Raw genomic sequence first — 17579 nt, 5'->3', positions numbered from 1 at the left:
AGATAGTCGAGTTCCGGGATTTATTTCGCCAGAAAAACGCTCCACCAGAAAAGAATCATAGCAGTCACAAACGCCCGCTTCCAAGCATCTGAACAAAAAAGAATGTAAGCAATGCCCGCCGGCCGGACGACGTAAGAGCAGCCACCGCAAAGGATGTTTCCTCCCATGAACCGACTTTCATTCCACCTTTTTGGCCGGCAGTAAAACTCGTTAAAGACAAATCTTATAATTTGAATAAAGTTAGTCACATTGCAAGCGGCGAATCTTATTAAGAAAGCATGGGCAAAATTATAAAAATGTATTACTTTACATGTAATTCCGCCGAGAGTAACATTTCATAATAAACATCCCAGAACTGGCAGTAAAAATTGGATTGGTTGATTCTGGGATTTAATGCGCTGAAGCTACGCCTTTGCTACAACGCGTGCCGTATAGTGAAAGGCTCTGGATTAACTTCGATCACCTGGGTGTTTACGGGCGTTCTCGCTTTTCGGCCCCGTCTCAAAGTCAGAAATCGCGGCCGGGAGTCGAGCCGCCTCAGCCACGGAACCACCGCGGCGGGTTGCAGTTCTTTTCGAAGCACTTCGCAAAACCGTGTGTAAACTATTTTTGTAAGACTTAGTAGACCAACAAAGCGTCGAATTTTTCGGACTCTGAATTGGCCTTGAGTTTACCTGCACCCAATTTAGATTTAGATTATAACAAAACGACCGACACTAAAGGAAGAATCGTTTTATCCAAATTGCAATTCACAAATTGTTTTATCCAATTTAACACGCCATAGTTAAATATACCAACATGATTTAACGCTGGAGGATCGTGAAGAACTTGTCGAATGCTTTCACAAAATAAAGACCGCGGTGTTCGCCTCAGGCAACGGCGAACGTGCAAGTCAAGAATAACGATGCGTAGTTGCACTCTTCCAAGCGTCTCCGGGAGAATAGAATAAATCGATGAAGTTTATCACATCGGTACAGTTAACTGATTTGAACGTTGAATAATTAGTGCAGCTGCATAAGAAATTGTTGAACGTTTTTTACCAATATTTCAATTTTTCAGTGGCGGTCATTCTTTGTCAGAATAAAGTTGCCCTCACGACAGGATCACAAAGGATGTTGCGTAAACTTGATTAGTGTTTGGGAGGATTCTTGAAACAGTATTACGCACACCGGTTGGTAGCAAAATCCCCATTCTTAGAAACACGACATCCACCTAAAAAGCAACCTCAATATTAATACTCTCAATACGAATGAGTGCAATGTCAAGTAGAATGTGAGCTTTTTTCGTGAATGCTGCTGCAAAGACGGCGCGAAGCCATCTTTGGTTTGGTGTTATGATAAAGGTCACGTAAACGGTAGCACGGGTGTGGCCAAACATTACAGTCCTAATTGGTGTATTCACCAGCCTTTTCATTTCAACCCCTGCGATGCCCCACATATCGAACCCCCAGGGCCCACAGGCCACTCTATCGTCTGCATTGCACCTGCAGACTCCCAGCAGTGGCTGCAACGGGGCAACTGGTCTGCCTGCCCTTCGGCTCCAACCACTCATTGGGTCGAGGACAAAGTTAATCGGCGGATGGGCGCACAACGTGTGCAGCCTCGTAATTGTGAGTGTAATTGCAGCCGTCGATGCCGCCGTTGGAGGCTCCCTCGGCACCCCTTTGTCTACCTGTCACGGGCACATCTGGCTCACGGCTGTCGTTTACGGCCACCCGAAAGAACCCGGAGCTGCAATCAATCGGTAGAGAAAATTACGTGCACGCTTATGGCCAGACTGAAATGTTTATGCTGAATAGCGGCGACATTCGAACCTACCCAATCACTGAAGGGCAAAGGAGGGCGAGGCAAACTACTCAACGAAGGAGACTCAACGACTTTTACCTCTGGATAGAATGTAAGTGTAAGCAACTCTGTAAAGCCAGGCAGGTCGTAACATATAACGCAAGTTAACTTAGGATCAAGTAACTAAAGCTATATAATGAGACACCCTGAGATATTCGACTTTAAAAATAGACAATTCGAAAACGTTTGCAATGCAATAGATCTCAATATGGCGAGTGACCCTTTCATGTGCGGTAAGGGTGCCCATTTCACTCCGAAAGAGCAGTCCACAGGTTTGAGGCAGAATTGCATCATAAGTTAAATTGCGAGCTTGTGAGCTGAGGTTTCATTGACAGAAGTGTTTAGCTTCTGATCTGTCTTTTACCATCCTTGCTGTATGTTTCCAGGCTTCCTGGCCTCCTATTGAAAGGGTGCACCATGCGCACTGTAACCGGCCGTTAGCATAAGAAGCGCATGGATATGCAGGCGCTCATACTGGACCAAACGCGCACTTCACTTGCCCCACACTGACACTAACACGCACCCTCACTCACATGCGAATTACCATTGCACAATGTAATAAACACAATTTCTTTCCTGTGAGCATTCGGAGGTAATCTGTGGATATCTTCGGATGGTCATTAGAAGCTAATTGACCCAAGTACCAGTAAACTTTACTCTAAAAGGTTAACGGAGGAGAATTTTCTCTGCAATTGTTTCCATCCACTTAAAACAGATAACGGAAATGCACACACTGAAATGTACAGTCTTTGTCAAACTTTTGTGGGCCAAGGCGACCGTGGCCGGAGCAGGCGCGCAGCCGAGCAAGGGCGCTGCGCTTGCCACTGCCGGCTGGTTACGCGGCTAAAGAGAGTGAGGGGAACTTTCTCGCTTCCTTTCGCGTAGCGCGATAAGTGCAGCGAGGCCGGTTTCTCAGAGCAGGCGTTCAGCGCAGGCCTTTTTGCGCAGCTCTTGCCGCGCCAGACACAGACACGCAGCTCTTGCCGCGCCAGACAGCGGCAAGCGCAGCGCCCCTGCTCGGCCGCGCGCTTGCTCCGGCCACGGTCGCCGTGGCCCACAAAACTTCGACAAAGACTGTACCTGGAAGAGTGACATGTCAGAATAGACTAAAGGCCTTCACTTTTACCTTTCACTGCTGAATCCCAAGAATCTTAGGAATAAGAAGACCCATTCAGCTTTATATCGGCCCCATACTGCATTGAAATAGCCGCGTAAGTTTCGTCAGTCTGTGCGGAAGCAATTACAGCCTATTCTGCAAGCTGGTGTATCCTTACCGGTAACCTAAAATGTCTTCCCAGTGGATTCTTCCAAATCGCGGGGTTCACTTTTTGGCAAAGCCAATAAAATATTTCTAATAAAATATGGCAACCTTCACCAATGTTTTGCGAAGACAATTTTTTTACAGAATAGCGGGTGTAGTATTCCTGCATGGCAGTGATTTCGAGCGCTATAAATGTGTCCGACAAGGCCACCCCTGTTGACGGTTCCGCGTATAACTTTTTTTTTGTATTCGAGTCTTATATTAAGACGGAGATGCTTCTAGACTGCGCAGGCTATTTCTTTGCTGTAAATGAAGACGAAAATAAGAGACCACGCAGGAGGGAATTGTCATCACAACACCGAGAAGTACGAGGGCACGGCCTCACTTTGAACCCACATAAATGCCATCTATGACCAGAAAATGTGCAAATAAACCGGAAATTCCGTAGAATAATTGAGGTTCCCTGTTGAAAATTCCATCAACCAACCATCAAGATTCATTGCTGGAAAGGTTGATTGCGTTTGATGGTCGCCTTGGAAAGCTTGATGTACGTAAGAAACTGTAATGGAAGCTGCTGGAAGGAGACGCTGGAAGGTGCTGGCAGGCATAATGGCATGCCTGCCAGCATTTTTCAGCACCTTCCAGCACCTTCCTCCATGCTGGCAGGCTTGCGGCGCAATGGCGGCAGATGTTTGCGTGACGGCAAGCTTGACTGCTGAATTGACGATGGAAAGGCATTTTCTGAATGAATGACGGCAGAAAGCCAAAACTTATACGAGAGCGAAGCGCTTGTAATAACAGAAACATAGCTTTGGCATTGACCGTTGCGAGAAAATTACAAAAGCTGCCTTTTTGAAAAGGTGTTGACGAAAACTTGGCACGCACGCTGCGCGATGACGGCAGATGTTCGCGTGACGGCAAGCTTGACTGCTGTACTGATGATGGAAAGGCATTTTCCGAACGAATGCTGGCAGCAAGCCAAAATTCATTCGATAGCGAAGGACTGATATAATAACAGAAACATAGCGGTGGCATTGGGAATTTCGAGAAGAAAAAACAATAACTGCATTTTTGATAAGGTGCTGCTGAAAACTTGGCATATTAGAGAAAAGCTACTTTGATTAGCGCTTTTTGTTTTTAAGCCAGAACTTGGAGGGCTGGTATGAAACTGTATGCCCTTTATTCGCCGTTTTTGGTGTAAGGATGGCAGTGCGGACACTTACGTTGAAAACATGGGCAGCTTTTTTTCGCTGCGACAGGGTCAAACCGTCAAACCGTACGTGTTCATTTTCGCTGCGCTGAGCCCGCGGACAGAACCGTCCGTGGCATGGCTTAAATTGTACGCGGCAGACTACGGGTCTAGCGCTTCGCCGATCCTCCTTAGTTGTAATCAGCTGCCTTGAGACAGATCTAAGCACGGTATTATTACACAACATAATTTTAATTCCGGGCGCGCATGCCATTTCCCTCTATGCCATTTCACTCATAGCTACGTTGGCTTTCGTCGGGGAGAACGGGGATGTGCGATATCTCTTTTAGGTTGAGATAGCTGGCTACACTTCTCAAGGTCAGCCTCGTTTCGGAGACTGGTGCGTGCCCAAGAAGCGGTATGACTGCCGGAATGGGTTATATACGAGAAGCAGTAAACATACCTCACAATATTTAGGCATTCATGGGCGATTTAGATTGACAAACCAACTAAATGGCACTTGTTCGGGCTTGATTTCCGATTGTAGCGGTGGTGCAGTGGTAACGCGCTCGTTTTTTGTTGCAAAGTTGGTGGTTCGATCCTCCCGTGGTCTGTTTCTTTTTTTTTTTTTTTTTTGCTAACAGCACGATATAATTTTTTTTAAACGAAAAATGTGCCTGTTCTTGGTAGTTTTTAACCAAAAGTGATTTCCCCCAAAGTGATGTCGGAGGTTTATTCCACAACTCAATCGCTCATATACAGGATAGCCCAACAAACTCAACTTTTTGCTGGGTATGGCAACCTTATCTTTCTATTTACATTGCTTTATGTGTCTATGTTCAAGCCAGAATTTGTTTCGACGCATTTTGTTCACTTCGCACCGTGTATGAACTGCGTTACGAAAACACCAAGGCACAGCCGAAACCGAAACCCCGGCCTCAGTACTCCACTGCTCCATCCAGCAACATCGCCACGCCATCACGCCGCTGCATTCGCATTCCTTTCTTCCTGGCCGCCGAGACGGTGGAGTTGTACGCGCTTGTCGAGTGGCTTTGTTGTGGTTGTTTTGAAGACAGCGGATTATTGTTTCGACGAAGATATGTCGCCTGTGATTTAAGGTAAGTGACTAGTCAACTTTTTGCACTTTACTTGTGTATTTAACAGGGCAGGGCTCTTCCGTTCCGTGTTAGACGTTTGCGTCGTCGGTTAGCCCTAATGTTTTTTGACAGCGACTGATTTTGAGGGTTACGTAGATCTGCCTTTCGACCGCGGATATTGCGTGCGGGACTAGAAACAGTAGGGCTGTTCGATTTATAGTCCCGGACTCACCGCCAATTCCCTGAAAGCAGTCAGGCATTCGATTTTCTTGTGTATCCTTATGGCTTCGGGGAATCATCGGACTCCGGCGGAATATCCGCGATGAATTCGAGTCTGTAAATCGAAGAGCCCTATTGTTTGTGCCGTTTGTAGGCTTTTTGTTGAGCGAAGTAGGACCATACTGCTACCTTGGCTAAACGGTTTGGTGCTCGCAACAACCGATCGCCAATACGCGTGGTCGACCGCTCCAGGTTTAGTTCGCAAGTTTTTTTTTTTTTTTTTTTGGTGGGTAGTTCTTTTTATGGAATTGCAAATTGTTCTTCGCATCATTTTTCGTACCTGGACTGGAGTGGTACGCTTTAGGTAACTTTTAGCCGAGGCTACTACACTGCAGGGATTGTCATTTTTCAAAGCGGTCACTCAGAAAAGTGCACTGGTACAAACAAGGCTCTCTGCGTTCAGATTGAGGGTACGATGGCCGAAATTGGCGTCACACTCGCAAGCCCCGCATGTGCAGTGAATGTTTGAGTGTTCCAATCGTTCGATAATCGCATATATGTTTGTGTATGTGCATCAGTAGCACCAAAAACGTTCATTCAACCCGAATTTGCTACCACGTCGAAACTACATGCGTATCGTGCGTCTGGTGCAGAGGTATAAGCAATGCTGGCCGCACGTGGGGAGCGTTTAAGCACTGCAACATTCACTACTGTCTCCGAATAATTCGCGGCCACGCGTGTTGCTCAGTTAAATTTTGTATTGGGCTCTCATTCTGTGGATGAGTGCACCCCGCACAAGAGCAAATGCTTCAAAAAAAAAAAAAAGTGGGTCTCCTCTGGACTGGTTAAGGCCGAAGGTCTCTTTCTAGTAGCTTGTGTACATAATTGCACAGCAAATAATACACTCTGTTAAAAACACGACTTGATGTAAATAAATATAGTTCTAGAAAATATGCCGCTAGAGAATAGATGGGAGAACACAGCCTTTTCTAGATGGTTAGATCACACTGAAAGTTTTTTCTTAATTTTTCAGAAGAGGATAACCTCTTTCTCATCGCAATAATTTTTTAAGCACTGGCTATTGTCATTATTGGCAGTAATGCATTATTGTCATGTTTCAAATTTTGCGGCCTATACCAATGTGTATCATTTTTGAAAATCGTTTCAATGGGTTTGATGTCAATGTGAGCACAACCTTAAGTCTGGTTCCCTATGCTTCCCTAAGACATCGCGGCCATTATTAAGGACTAATTAGATTCATGTTTTGAAGGAAAAAAATTGTTGCCATGATATTGACGGTACCAGCTGAAAACATGCACCGACGCATCATGTGGGCTTCAAGCATTGCGTGGGAAGAAGAATTGAACCTGGTTTAAGCTGCAATCACCTAGAAGAGACTTTAGAAACAAAAAAAATTGCTTCACTTGTATTGTTGTTCAGCAGTTCATCACAGCCTCCTTTGGCAGAATTGTTAGGCTGTGTATAGCGTTCCGTCGAGACGGAACGGCAACTGTCACTAAAGTTCCGTCCGGAGGAGACACAACTCGCGTTGAGAGCAGTCTTTCTTGATTTTTACCCATCCAGCAAAACAGCTACCGCTCACTGACTAGCCAGAATCACTGATAATTATTAATCATTATTAATAATTACAGATGATCGGACTAACTCTAGCTCAATCTGGACAGATCTCCAAGTCGCCACCCGACGCCCGCTTCACAATGTTTCAGCGAGAGCAGTCGGTCTTGATTTTTACCTAACCGGCCAAACCGCTTCCGCTCACTGACTAGCCAGAGTCACTGTTAATTATTAATCACTGGTAATAATTAGAGGAGATTGGGTGTAACTGGCGATGGCTACGTCGGCCTTGGCTCCAGTGAGCGGGAGCGGCTCGGCCGCTTGAGTAAAAAACCAAGACCTACTGCTCTCATCGCGTGAATTGTAAAGCGGGCGGGAAGTTTTGCTATTACAAAACGCTAACCACGGCCACACACACACACAAAAAAAATGGTGCGAGAATCGAACCAGGGCCTACAACGTTCGTAGTCAGCCGCGGAACCACTACACCAAATCCCAGAATGAGAAATGGCGGCTAATTGGCTGGTTTTGATTCGGCGTTCAGTCTGGACGGAACTTTAGTAGTTTTTAGCATTCCGGCTGGACGGAACGCTAGGCACTCCCTAATTGTTAAGGCAACGTTATCATCATTTAGGTCTGCGCTTTGTCACAGAATCGTGGAAGCAATTTGCCTTATAGCAATGAGAGAGCTCATCTCGGCACCTTTTTACGCATACATGAACTGGTCATAATGAACGGCATCTACTTCCAAAGAGAGAATTGAGTTAGAAGCTTGATCGTTGACATTGTCACTATGCTGTGATAGTCACTTCGGCCATCCTTACATCCAGGTAATGTGGTATTTTAACGTTCTCATATTTTCGCTTGGAGTGTGAAGAACACCTTGCTCAACACCTTAATATCGCATTTAGAACTTTGAAGGATTAAGGCTAACGCAACTTGCTTGTTGTTTGCCACTCACTTCTATTTTGCAGGCTACTGACTGTTACACCTTGCAGTGGAGATCAGCTGGCATGCCCTACTTGGTGGATGGACCTATCTTGGACCTATCTGGATGGACCTCTCATCAGATGTCACTGGCTGTTTTTCAGGTTGGTTACAATAGGTGAGCACCTAGTTCTATACAATTGTAGTGCAATGCTATAACGTGCACTGTGAAATTCAGTTACCAGAACTTGCCTAATTTGACCGAGAGTGCAGTGCTTTGGTCTTCCAATAGCACTGTATATATATATGCTGGTCGGCATCTTCGTTTCAGCAATTCATTGCTCTCCGAGTTTGGAATCAGTGAATTTGGATGTATTGTATTTAACGTCTTTATGTATTGTTTAACATGAACCTTTGCTGCCATTGTACATTGGACTGCTGAAACACAAGCACGAAGGTGGGAGTTCTTAGTAAAAAAGAGAACTAGGATGCACATGATGCAACATTTAGAAGTGACACAGCTGCTTGATATCCCCCTTTTCGTGCAGCCCACCGAATGCTCCTCTCCGCCTGTGAGAACGATAGCTCTCTTTTCCTCCGCCGCGTCGCCTGTGGTGCACGCTATCGGTGATGCGGTGGCGTCAATTCGGAAAGTGGCCACACAATCAGCCATCCGCGCTACAGTTCTTGGTTGGGCTGTTGTGTTATTGCGCTTCATGCTTCACTTGAGACACCTTGCTGAACAGGCTGCAATCACATATTTACGTGGAGTAGATGCATGGTCCTTAACATGGGATTGCACTATTCAGCTTGTTTTACTGGAATTTTCGATTCTGTAGCGTATTCGTGACCTTTGGGCTTTTTCTGAAGGAACTTGGGGCTGCTGATGACGACAGGCGAAAATATCAAGGTGGCGTGGGACAGCTTAATTTTTTCCAGGTTCGGCTCAATGTGTGATCAGCTTAGGAGCCAAACTGGGTTCACAAGTGACAACTTTTATTGGATCTTAAAGAGGGCCTTGAGAACAAAACAGTCCCTAACTTTCTGCATTCCATCAAACATCCCCCTCTTTCTCTCTAGAAAATTTGTTCTAAGGTTCTTAATGAGGTGGTTTGGTCAAATAAAAGGAACGATGGGTCATTTTGCCGCGCTGGATGTAGCAAAACATGCTGATGTTGTAGTGTGTTGTCAACCGACATGCCTAGGAACATGGCGCTGTTTGTCTGGTGGCTGTCTGTGACAATACGGATAATGAAGAACCCTACCTCTTACACAGTTGAGCACACTAAAATTCAGGTTACGGAGCCGGTCATGCTTCCTGTTCCCGGTAAAAAATTACCCTAAGGGGATAACGTCAGCCGTGGAAAGCCCCCGCAGGACAAACCAAAGGAGCCTGCAGGCTAATTCAGTGGCACCACCGGTTCAAGGTTCACAGCTTATATCAAGGCCGAAAATATGTCGACTTGGCAGCCATAAATTACTTTTTCCTGTATTGACATTTCGTCAGTAATCAGGCTGCAGTATGGTTCTTTTAGTGACTGCAAGCTTTGTCCCTCCACTTGAAGCCGTTCCTTTATTAGGTTTATTACTCGAGTCTCTTGCAGAAGGTCCGACAAGATTTTTAGTGTGCTTTGACACGGCAGCTTCAGCAGTTTTTTGCCCCTCACATGCTCGTATCCTTTACAAGAAGTCGCCTTCCACAACACTTTGCCGCAACGTGGGTTCCTGTCTAGTTAGCGCGCCTTATCACTATTGATAATCTGTTCCATGGCAAATTTGGCACACCCGTTCTCCTTCTTGTGCGGCTTCCGAAAGGGTCTTTAGTGCTTGCACAGCTCGGTTGTCCTCATAGTATTGAACTTTCTCTAAATTCATCAGAAGTTTGCTGAAGTTTTTGCAAGCGTTCGTTTAGTCTGCACTTTCATCTCAAGACTGTGTGCGTTTCTTTTCGTCGCTTCAATGCATCCAACCAGGTTAATGTCATCTGGCCTTCTTCACTTTTCAATTTAACGTGTTCCTAACCTTCAACACACTCGCCTGAAGCTACATTTTTTTGCGCCTGGTATTCGCTGGCTGCGCTTTGAGCATAGAATTCTTCTAGACGAGGGTGTTTTGCTTCTTTCCCACCTGCTGCTAACGCATGTTCTCTTGAAATTCTCGGTTGCATGCATGCACGCTTGCATCTTACTAAAATCCTTTCCCGGGAAAGGCATTGCCACCATGCGATGCCTTTTAGAGCAGTGCCGGTCAAGAGCACCCTTCCATGACCTGAAGGGAGTCCTAGCAGGATGGTTTCCACTTAATTTGTTGAAAATGTTCTTTTTCTGCAGGCTTTCTATTTTTATGGCAAAGAGGAAGGGCAGAAGCAAGGGACCACATCGGAGTGACCATCAGAATGTTTAAGGAGGTATGTGAAATGTGAATATACATTTGTTTTGAGTTGATCTGGATTGTATAAGCTTTAGTGTGTAACTCAGTTTTTTTTTCTTTTCAGCTGCCCACCTGTTCGAAGATAGTCACCGTATTTGATATTTAATGATAATAAATTCAACGTTAAAACCAAGTTTGTTTTGTGTAATATTTTTAAGCACCCCAGCACACACATCTAAGCTCTCATAAAATGGTTAAGTTTTCAGATCATTGTAGCAGGATAGCAGAAAAATGATCACGACATGAATGGACAGAGCAAAACGCATATGCAAGCTTACTTATTTGCTGCAAATCTTATTTTATAAATTTATTCGCAAGAAATGAAGCCAGTTTTTAATTAGCATTGCATAGCATCTTTCCTTTTCATGTCGTCATCATTTTTTGCAATTTCGCATATCTGCCGTCATACTGTCACCCGAGCTGCCAGCATCGACGCTACCATTGCCATCAGCTACCGACGCATGCCGTCATCCATCACCCTGCCAGCATGCAGTCATCTGCCATCATCCATCACCCTGCCAGCATGCAGTCATCTGCCATCATGCCATCATTAATTCCATTACCATAATCCACCATGTTGATTTTTGATGGATTCCATCAACTCCACATTTTCAATAGGGTTAGTACCCGTGCCTCTGGCTTTCTGTTGGCTCTGAGGGTGTGGGGCCTGTGCCTACGCCCTATTCTTTGAAATAATTTTTATGCGGAAAGGCAAAACAAAAACACGGCGGTCCCGTGTACGTAGGAAACTTATCCGCAGCAACCTCATACGCTTGCGCGAAGAAAAGAGGTTGAAAAGGTAGAGAGATTGCCTGGGTTTATAGATGACGTAGCTACACTCTCGCGACTACTGACACTGGTAAATGGGAACGGCTCACCGGAGAAAGGGAAAGAGAGTCTCTTGCAGCAGAGCTCGTGTACAGTAAGCTATACAGCGTGAGCTAGCCCAAGAAACAACAGATAACAGGCACCGCGGCGGTGCGGCGGCAGAAGTGTCAACGCGGAAATGAAAAACACCTGCCGCAGGTTACACCTTCGCTGGTTAACCATCTCTACGGAGTGCATAGACACATTTTTTACCGGGGAAAAAACTACAAACACTTATAGCAAATATAACCCGGAAAAAAGCTCATTGAGCTACAATCTCGGCGTTTTCGAACCATGTGAACAAGGTCTGAGAATTACAGACGGACATAAGGAATGATAGACAAAAGCAGCGGACAGTTACCTTAGATTTCCGTAAATTTTAACGAACGTACCGTCTAATTAGAATGTATATGTAGTTTTACAAATTAGATAGCTTGTTTTAATACGGCTATATCATAAATATACACTAGGCAGAGAGCTCTAAACACTTACATGTAACCAAGGTGCATGCTGCAAGCTTTGTTCCGAAACTATACATGCTGCAATGGGCGTTTCATCTAATTTGATTGGGCAGCTATAAAAAGAAAGCACGAACGTGAGTACCCGCCCAATCGAAACCCTCACACCAAGGTCGCGATTACTCTACGCACAGCGTAAATTTTAACTCGCGCGCTGTGAGTACCGGACGTGCGTAACTAAGCTTCGCGGCAACAAAAAATATCTACGCACGCGCAAACACAAGAAGTTCTCACCCCATCCATGCTCGCGAGGCGCGCTTGACATGTGCGAGGGCTGACGACCGCTACAGCGCAGTTCTCCGTATTTGGTGCAAAGGCAGGACAAGATGCCCGAACGGTGCACTGCTCCAACTAAATTAGAAGATTCGGATGTTCTGTTCCCCATTAACTAAATATTAGTTTTATCTATAAAGAAGACCCCTCCAGACACATGATAAAACTGGTTAGTGAATATAATGTCTTCTTGAACACTACTTGAGTGAGCGCACTAATAGGTGGCATCGTCGCTTTAGCATAAAACATTTAGGTTTAAACAATGTTACAACATCACAGGCCGTTGAAATATGCGGTCCGTGCAAATACTATGCTAACTCGAGATATAAAGGCTCCTATGGGAGTTAGTAGGCCGGTTGTACTGAAAAAAAAATCACCAATTCACAATTTCTCGACTTTGAAGACGTATTTCGCGTATTTTTGAACTTCGTAACTAGTCAGACAATTTCGGATCTATGGCACGGTCATTGGTAACTCGATAAAACAATCGAGATGCCTTTCCTACGCTGAGGATTACAGGAATAAAATTGAACTGCCCGGACATTCCCGTAGTGTGAATGGCCGAAGTTTTGGCATTCCGAGGAATTGAAACGAACAGAATTTAGGCGAGCCGTCATTTTCCTGAACAGATTTGGAATGGACTTTTTAGCCCGTTCCGCGACACTCCCAGGAAGCTTGTTTCTTATCTCCAAGTGTTACTCCGATCATCATTCGTTTCATGGCCCCGTGAGCCCACCTAACCTTGCTTTCAATTTGTTTATTAAGGCGCCAGGTTTCCGCTGCATGTGTCATCACCGCACATTTATTTTTGAACTTGCCGCTGAACGTTTTCCCTGACTGGCAGGCCGGACTGTTTTGTCCGCAGGCTTTTACGCCTCTCCCAAAGCGGACAGCGTTAGCACGCGCTAGAACACCCTAAACATGTTATGCTCCCTGTGTGCGGTGATAGCTCAATCGATGGACGCCGGTTTCGTAACGCAAGAAACGCAGATTCGATTCCGACCGCGGCAAGCGTTTTTATTTCTTTCCATTTGGCTGCACGTGTTGTTACTTCCCACCGCTGCTTCCCGTAGTCTTCAGGCTTATGGGGGTGGCCCAGTGGTTGGGCTGCATTTTTTGCGAGGGGAAGGTACCGGGTTGGATTTCCGGGGCCTGCCTAACATCTTTTTCTTGAGGCTTCGGTGTTTCGGGTACGACGAACGAACTTTTAACAGCATAAACTAGCTCTGCTGCTAATAATGAACTGGTTGTTGGCCAGAAATTCTGTTTCAGTTTACGCTTGCAGTAGTCATTTAATACAATTACTATCAGTGGTGACTTGCGCGTACGCACTTCTTCATGCTATGCGTAGAAATGTGAGCTCTTTTAAATTCATAGCAAGTCAAAATGAAAGCTACTGAAGTTCACTCACGACTCCTTTAAAACCACGTTATACAATATGTTTAAAAGGGCAGGGCGGAAGGGATGGGATGTCAAATTGTAGTGGGGCAGTTTTTACATCGCGTAAATGGGTGACAACGCGCAATGCGAAATGCTTGCGTTTTTTATTATTAATGGAGATAAAAAGAAAATAATTAGCCCATGTGATATAGGAAAATGTTGCAGCAATTATGACTAGCTTGCAACCATTTGGGGATTCTCTTATTGCGGATGTGGGTGCATCATTTAGCTACATACATTTATGAACACTGGTTTCTTGGGGGTTTTATATGCAGTATCGCGAATGAATAATAATTAGACATGCTAAAAAAACTTCTAGAGTGTCTCGACCATGTGATGCGATCGTGTGAGCAGGAAAGTAGGGCTAGGTGGCACAAACATATAGCTATTGCATACACAAGTACCCTACACGTAAGCTCCAAAATCTACCACCGAAGGCTTGCTGCCTTCCAATCATATGGTCTTATAACATTAACAGTTCGTCAGAGAGCGACCACACACCTGATCTGCGTCGTGATCATATATGTATTCGCCGCATCTTTTACTCTTTCGGCTGAGATGCTGCGAGTTTAGGACTTGGCAGAACTTATCCCGCGACGGATATAGCCAACCGCTCACGCCCTGTCATCGCGGTGGCCTATGCTCGCCGGCGTGCCCCATTTCACTGCTGTGAGTGGTTGTTTTCCGGCAGCTGGTTCGCTAGTGGACTAGATTGAACCCCCCAGAGTACAGAACAGTCACTTCTGCCCATTAACATCAATAAATATCTATAACTGCACTTATCGTCCCTTTTTATCATCCTTGTACATACTCCTTGTGTTTGGCTAGCGTTTATCTAAACTGGTATCACTGAATGCGCCTAAATACTTGTGCTAAACTATCGCTAAATACTTGTGCCGTCGCGTCTCCAAACTGCATTGCAACAAAGTCCACTTTCAACAATAGGTTTCACAAAAAGATGATGGTGAAAGGCGAAGGCACATCAAGCACCTCGACAAAAAAAAAACGCTTCCCGTGGTCGGATTTTAACCTGGGTACTTCACATTATGAAGCCGACGTCCATCTGATCACGCCATGTCGACACGTTTGAGGCAGCTTGGATTTTAAACAATGACTGTGACTCAGGTTGCTTGGCTGGAAGCTTAGCGTTTTGAACACCTTTCTCTGGGCAAAGTTCTTTGTTTTTTTATTTTATCCTTTCATAGCATTTTTACTGTATAAAGGAACGTCCAAAATCCCAATGAATCCCTCCTCTTTCATTTGGCCCAAAGTGAGTTGAAGGTGTAATTTGCGCCAGCCTCTCCCTGATTTCCTTGCCGCTGCAGATGTATTTATGTGCTTCAGATTGTATCGGTTTTTTTTTAATTTTTCTTCAAGCAACTACCGAGTGCTTTTACCGCTGCAAATGAAAATAGGACGGTTACTGAACCAATTGCCAAAAACAGGGAGAGCGCCCTCGAAAAAGTAAAATATTTTGAGCAAGTTTCAAAGCTGGCTCGTGTGAATAGAGCAGTAACGTTGGCCTCAGGAATTCCATTGCTGCGCAGTCAAAGGATTGTAAATAAATCTAAAGATTGTGGATTTAAATAACTGTTCGGCAGCCATACCTGCCTCGTTCATGGGCATATTTATGGCGAACAAACTGCGACAGTCGTGCGTATATGTAAGCCACGGGCAATCTAATTATGCGGCCCAAAGGTGAGACAAAAGTCATCTCGCCAAATACGGCGTGCGACCGAACAGGGGAAATCCATTACGAAAGGAAGCGGCAGAGCAGGATCGAGTCAATACAATGCCCCATAAGACAACAGGACCAAAGTACTTTGCTAGGCAAGGCAGAAGCGGTGGCCGAAAAAAAGGAACAAAAGACTCCATCCGATCTCCAAGTGCTGCCTATCCTGTTCAGCAGTAAGAAAGCTTGGGGATACTCATCAGGGTCTTCACCCTACGCGCACGTGTCCGTAGTCGGCGGAGAGGTTCGTTAGCAAGTCGATGGCGGAACTAATAACGCCTTCCCCGGCTATTTCCCCTTTTTGTCCCTTGTGTGTCGCTTCTTAGGCAGTGTCAAGCCCGTTCACAAACGCTACACAACGAGGGATAGTTATCCTTGTCGAAGTCTGAAATGCAGGTGGCTATGTAATGAAACCCTCAGTTCCCGAAGAGCTCAGTGTCCCTTTAACCTAGGGCCACTAAGTCCACTTTCATTTGCCGTATAAAATACATTGGGTCCCCTACGTTAGATGAGTACGCCGCTAATTTAAGCAGAGTACACGAACAACGCGTAACGCAGCCTATGACGATGATTCCGGGTTTTGTGGCGCAAATCCAGCATAGGAAAAAGGGTGCCAAACAAAAGTACACTCAGATCACAGTGTTTATTATCACTACATAGATCAGATAATTAAAAACTTTAATTTTAATTGATAGAATGGCGGGGGTATGATCGCCGGAATGATTATGCCAGATAAGAAAGCAGTTCTTAACTTTGATTACGGTAAGACACTAAAAGTGTGCTTGCATAAATCATGAGATGTTCAGCTAAAAATGGTTACGGGTGCCGTGGAATATGCTGTCTATAAAGTTCTTGAAAGTGTTTGCATTGTGTTGTGTCGAGAGCCTTGCATTAAATGAGTATGTGGATTACCGACAGGCCCTATGGAGATACAGAGACGAGGTTCTAGCGTTACATGTGTGTTTGTCCTAGCAGTAACCTAGCTAAGGCAACTTTTGTGTGTCTGTTGTGTGAGTCAGTTGTGTATCGTCCCAAGCGTAGTTTTACTATGTTTAGCTTGTCTGTTAGTTAACTGTATTTGGTTGGCATGTATTACGAAGGTGTTGTCTGATGTGTAGCTTGAGGTAGGTGTAAGCTACTGTTGTTATGTGCAGCAGAAGTGGCCATTTGATCCGCAGTCTCATTTGCGGCAGCCCGAGACTCGCCTGAAACCCGGCACGCCGTCATTCACAAGCTGATATTATGGTTTTCTGCACTACATCAATACCATAGTTTCTACAAAACCTCGTGGGGAAAATGCAGGTAGAACGCTCAGGTAATCTGTGGAAATGATGGCCTTGAAAATTTCAGTATAGACAATGGGATTTTAAATAATAAAATGCCGTAAGCATCTGCCTTAAGAATACTGCTTTTGAAGTTCAGGGTCCTGTAGACCCCACTACAGGGATCGTGTGCCGCACACCACATGGCAAGAGCCATTTTTGATGAATCGCTAAAACAAAATCTGTACTCATGTAAATCGCTAAAACAAAATCTGTACTCATGTATTATTATGTACAAACAAAAAATGTTTTAGATTTGCACTTATTGTCACTCTGTTTTCTCAGCGTCCGTAAAATACAGGTTGCACACCACGAGGCAGAGCAGCAATGGTGGTAACATATTGGTAAAAGTGTTTTAAACGTTTCTAAAATGGAGGTGCAATGTTCAGACGCTTCTTCTTTCACCCTGTGTGAAAAGAGAGCAGACAAGAATGGTTGATTATAAAGGGCTGGGATGTAAATGTACCGTGAATGGCCGGCTTAAATGACTGGTTATTCATTGGTGCATTTTTAAAAGCGTATGACAGGTCAACCTAAGTATGCTGGAATCCTTGGTAACAGTTTTCGCATTCGACGTAGACGTTTTTGACGCATTCGATGTAGAGACTGGTACGGTAAGCGCCACAGCAAAAGCTCAGGGCCGAATTCAGCATTGAGGCTAGCATTTTAGCGCTGTTTTTGTTGCTGACCCATACACCCGACTTCCATACCTCAAGCGAGATCCCACCAAACTGGTAAAAATACGTAGCAGGTGCAGTTTGTCAGGACTAGTGTGAGAGGATTTTAAGAATGTTGACAGTTTGTAGGCATTTTTTTTAGGCTGTTTTAGGTGTGGGATGAGCGCCAGTTTGTTATCGAGTAATATTTCTAAACATCTGTGATCCT

General features: G+C 44.9%; 1 protein-coding gene across 1 annotated transcript; it reads left to right on the top strand.

Moving 5' to 3' along the window:
• Positions 1-1426: 1426 nt before the first annotated feature.
• LOC144153496 (uncharacterized) lies at positions 1427-11157 on the top strand. The gene is made up of 5 exons (XM_077685133.1): positions 1427-1609; positions 5207-5412; positions 8160-8290; positions 10443-10519; positions 10607-11157. The coding sequence occupies exons 1-5, from the start codon at positions 1427-1429 to the stop codon at positions 10646-10648; spliced, it is 639 nt and encodes a 212-aa protein (XP_077541259.1). The 3' UTR covers positions 10649-11157.
• Positions 11158-17579: the final 6422 nt, after the last annotated feature.

Source organism: Haemaphysalis longicornis, unplaced genomic scaffold, assembly GCF_048455015.1.
Source record: "Haemaphysalis longicornis isolate Haplotype H1 unplaced genomic scaffold, Haemaphysalis longicornis Haplotype H1 scaffold_9, whole genome shotgun sequence".
NCBI classification, from domain to species: Eukaryota; Metazoa; Arthropoda; class Arachnida; order Ixodida; family Ixodidae; genus Haemaphysalis; species Haemaphysalis longicornis.
The sequence above is the reverse complement of the archived record's forward strand: the minus strand, read 5'-3'. Positions and strand labels throughout refer to the sequence as shown.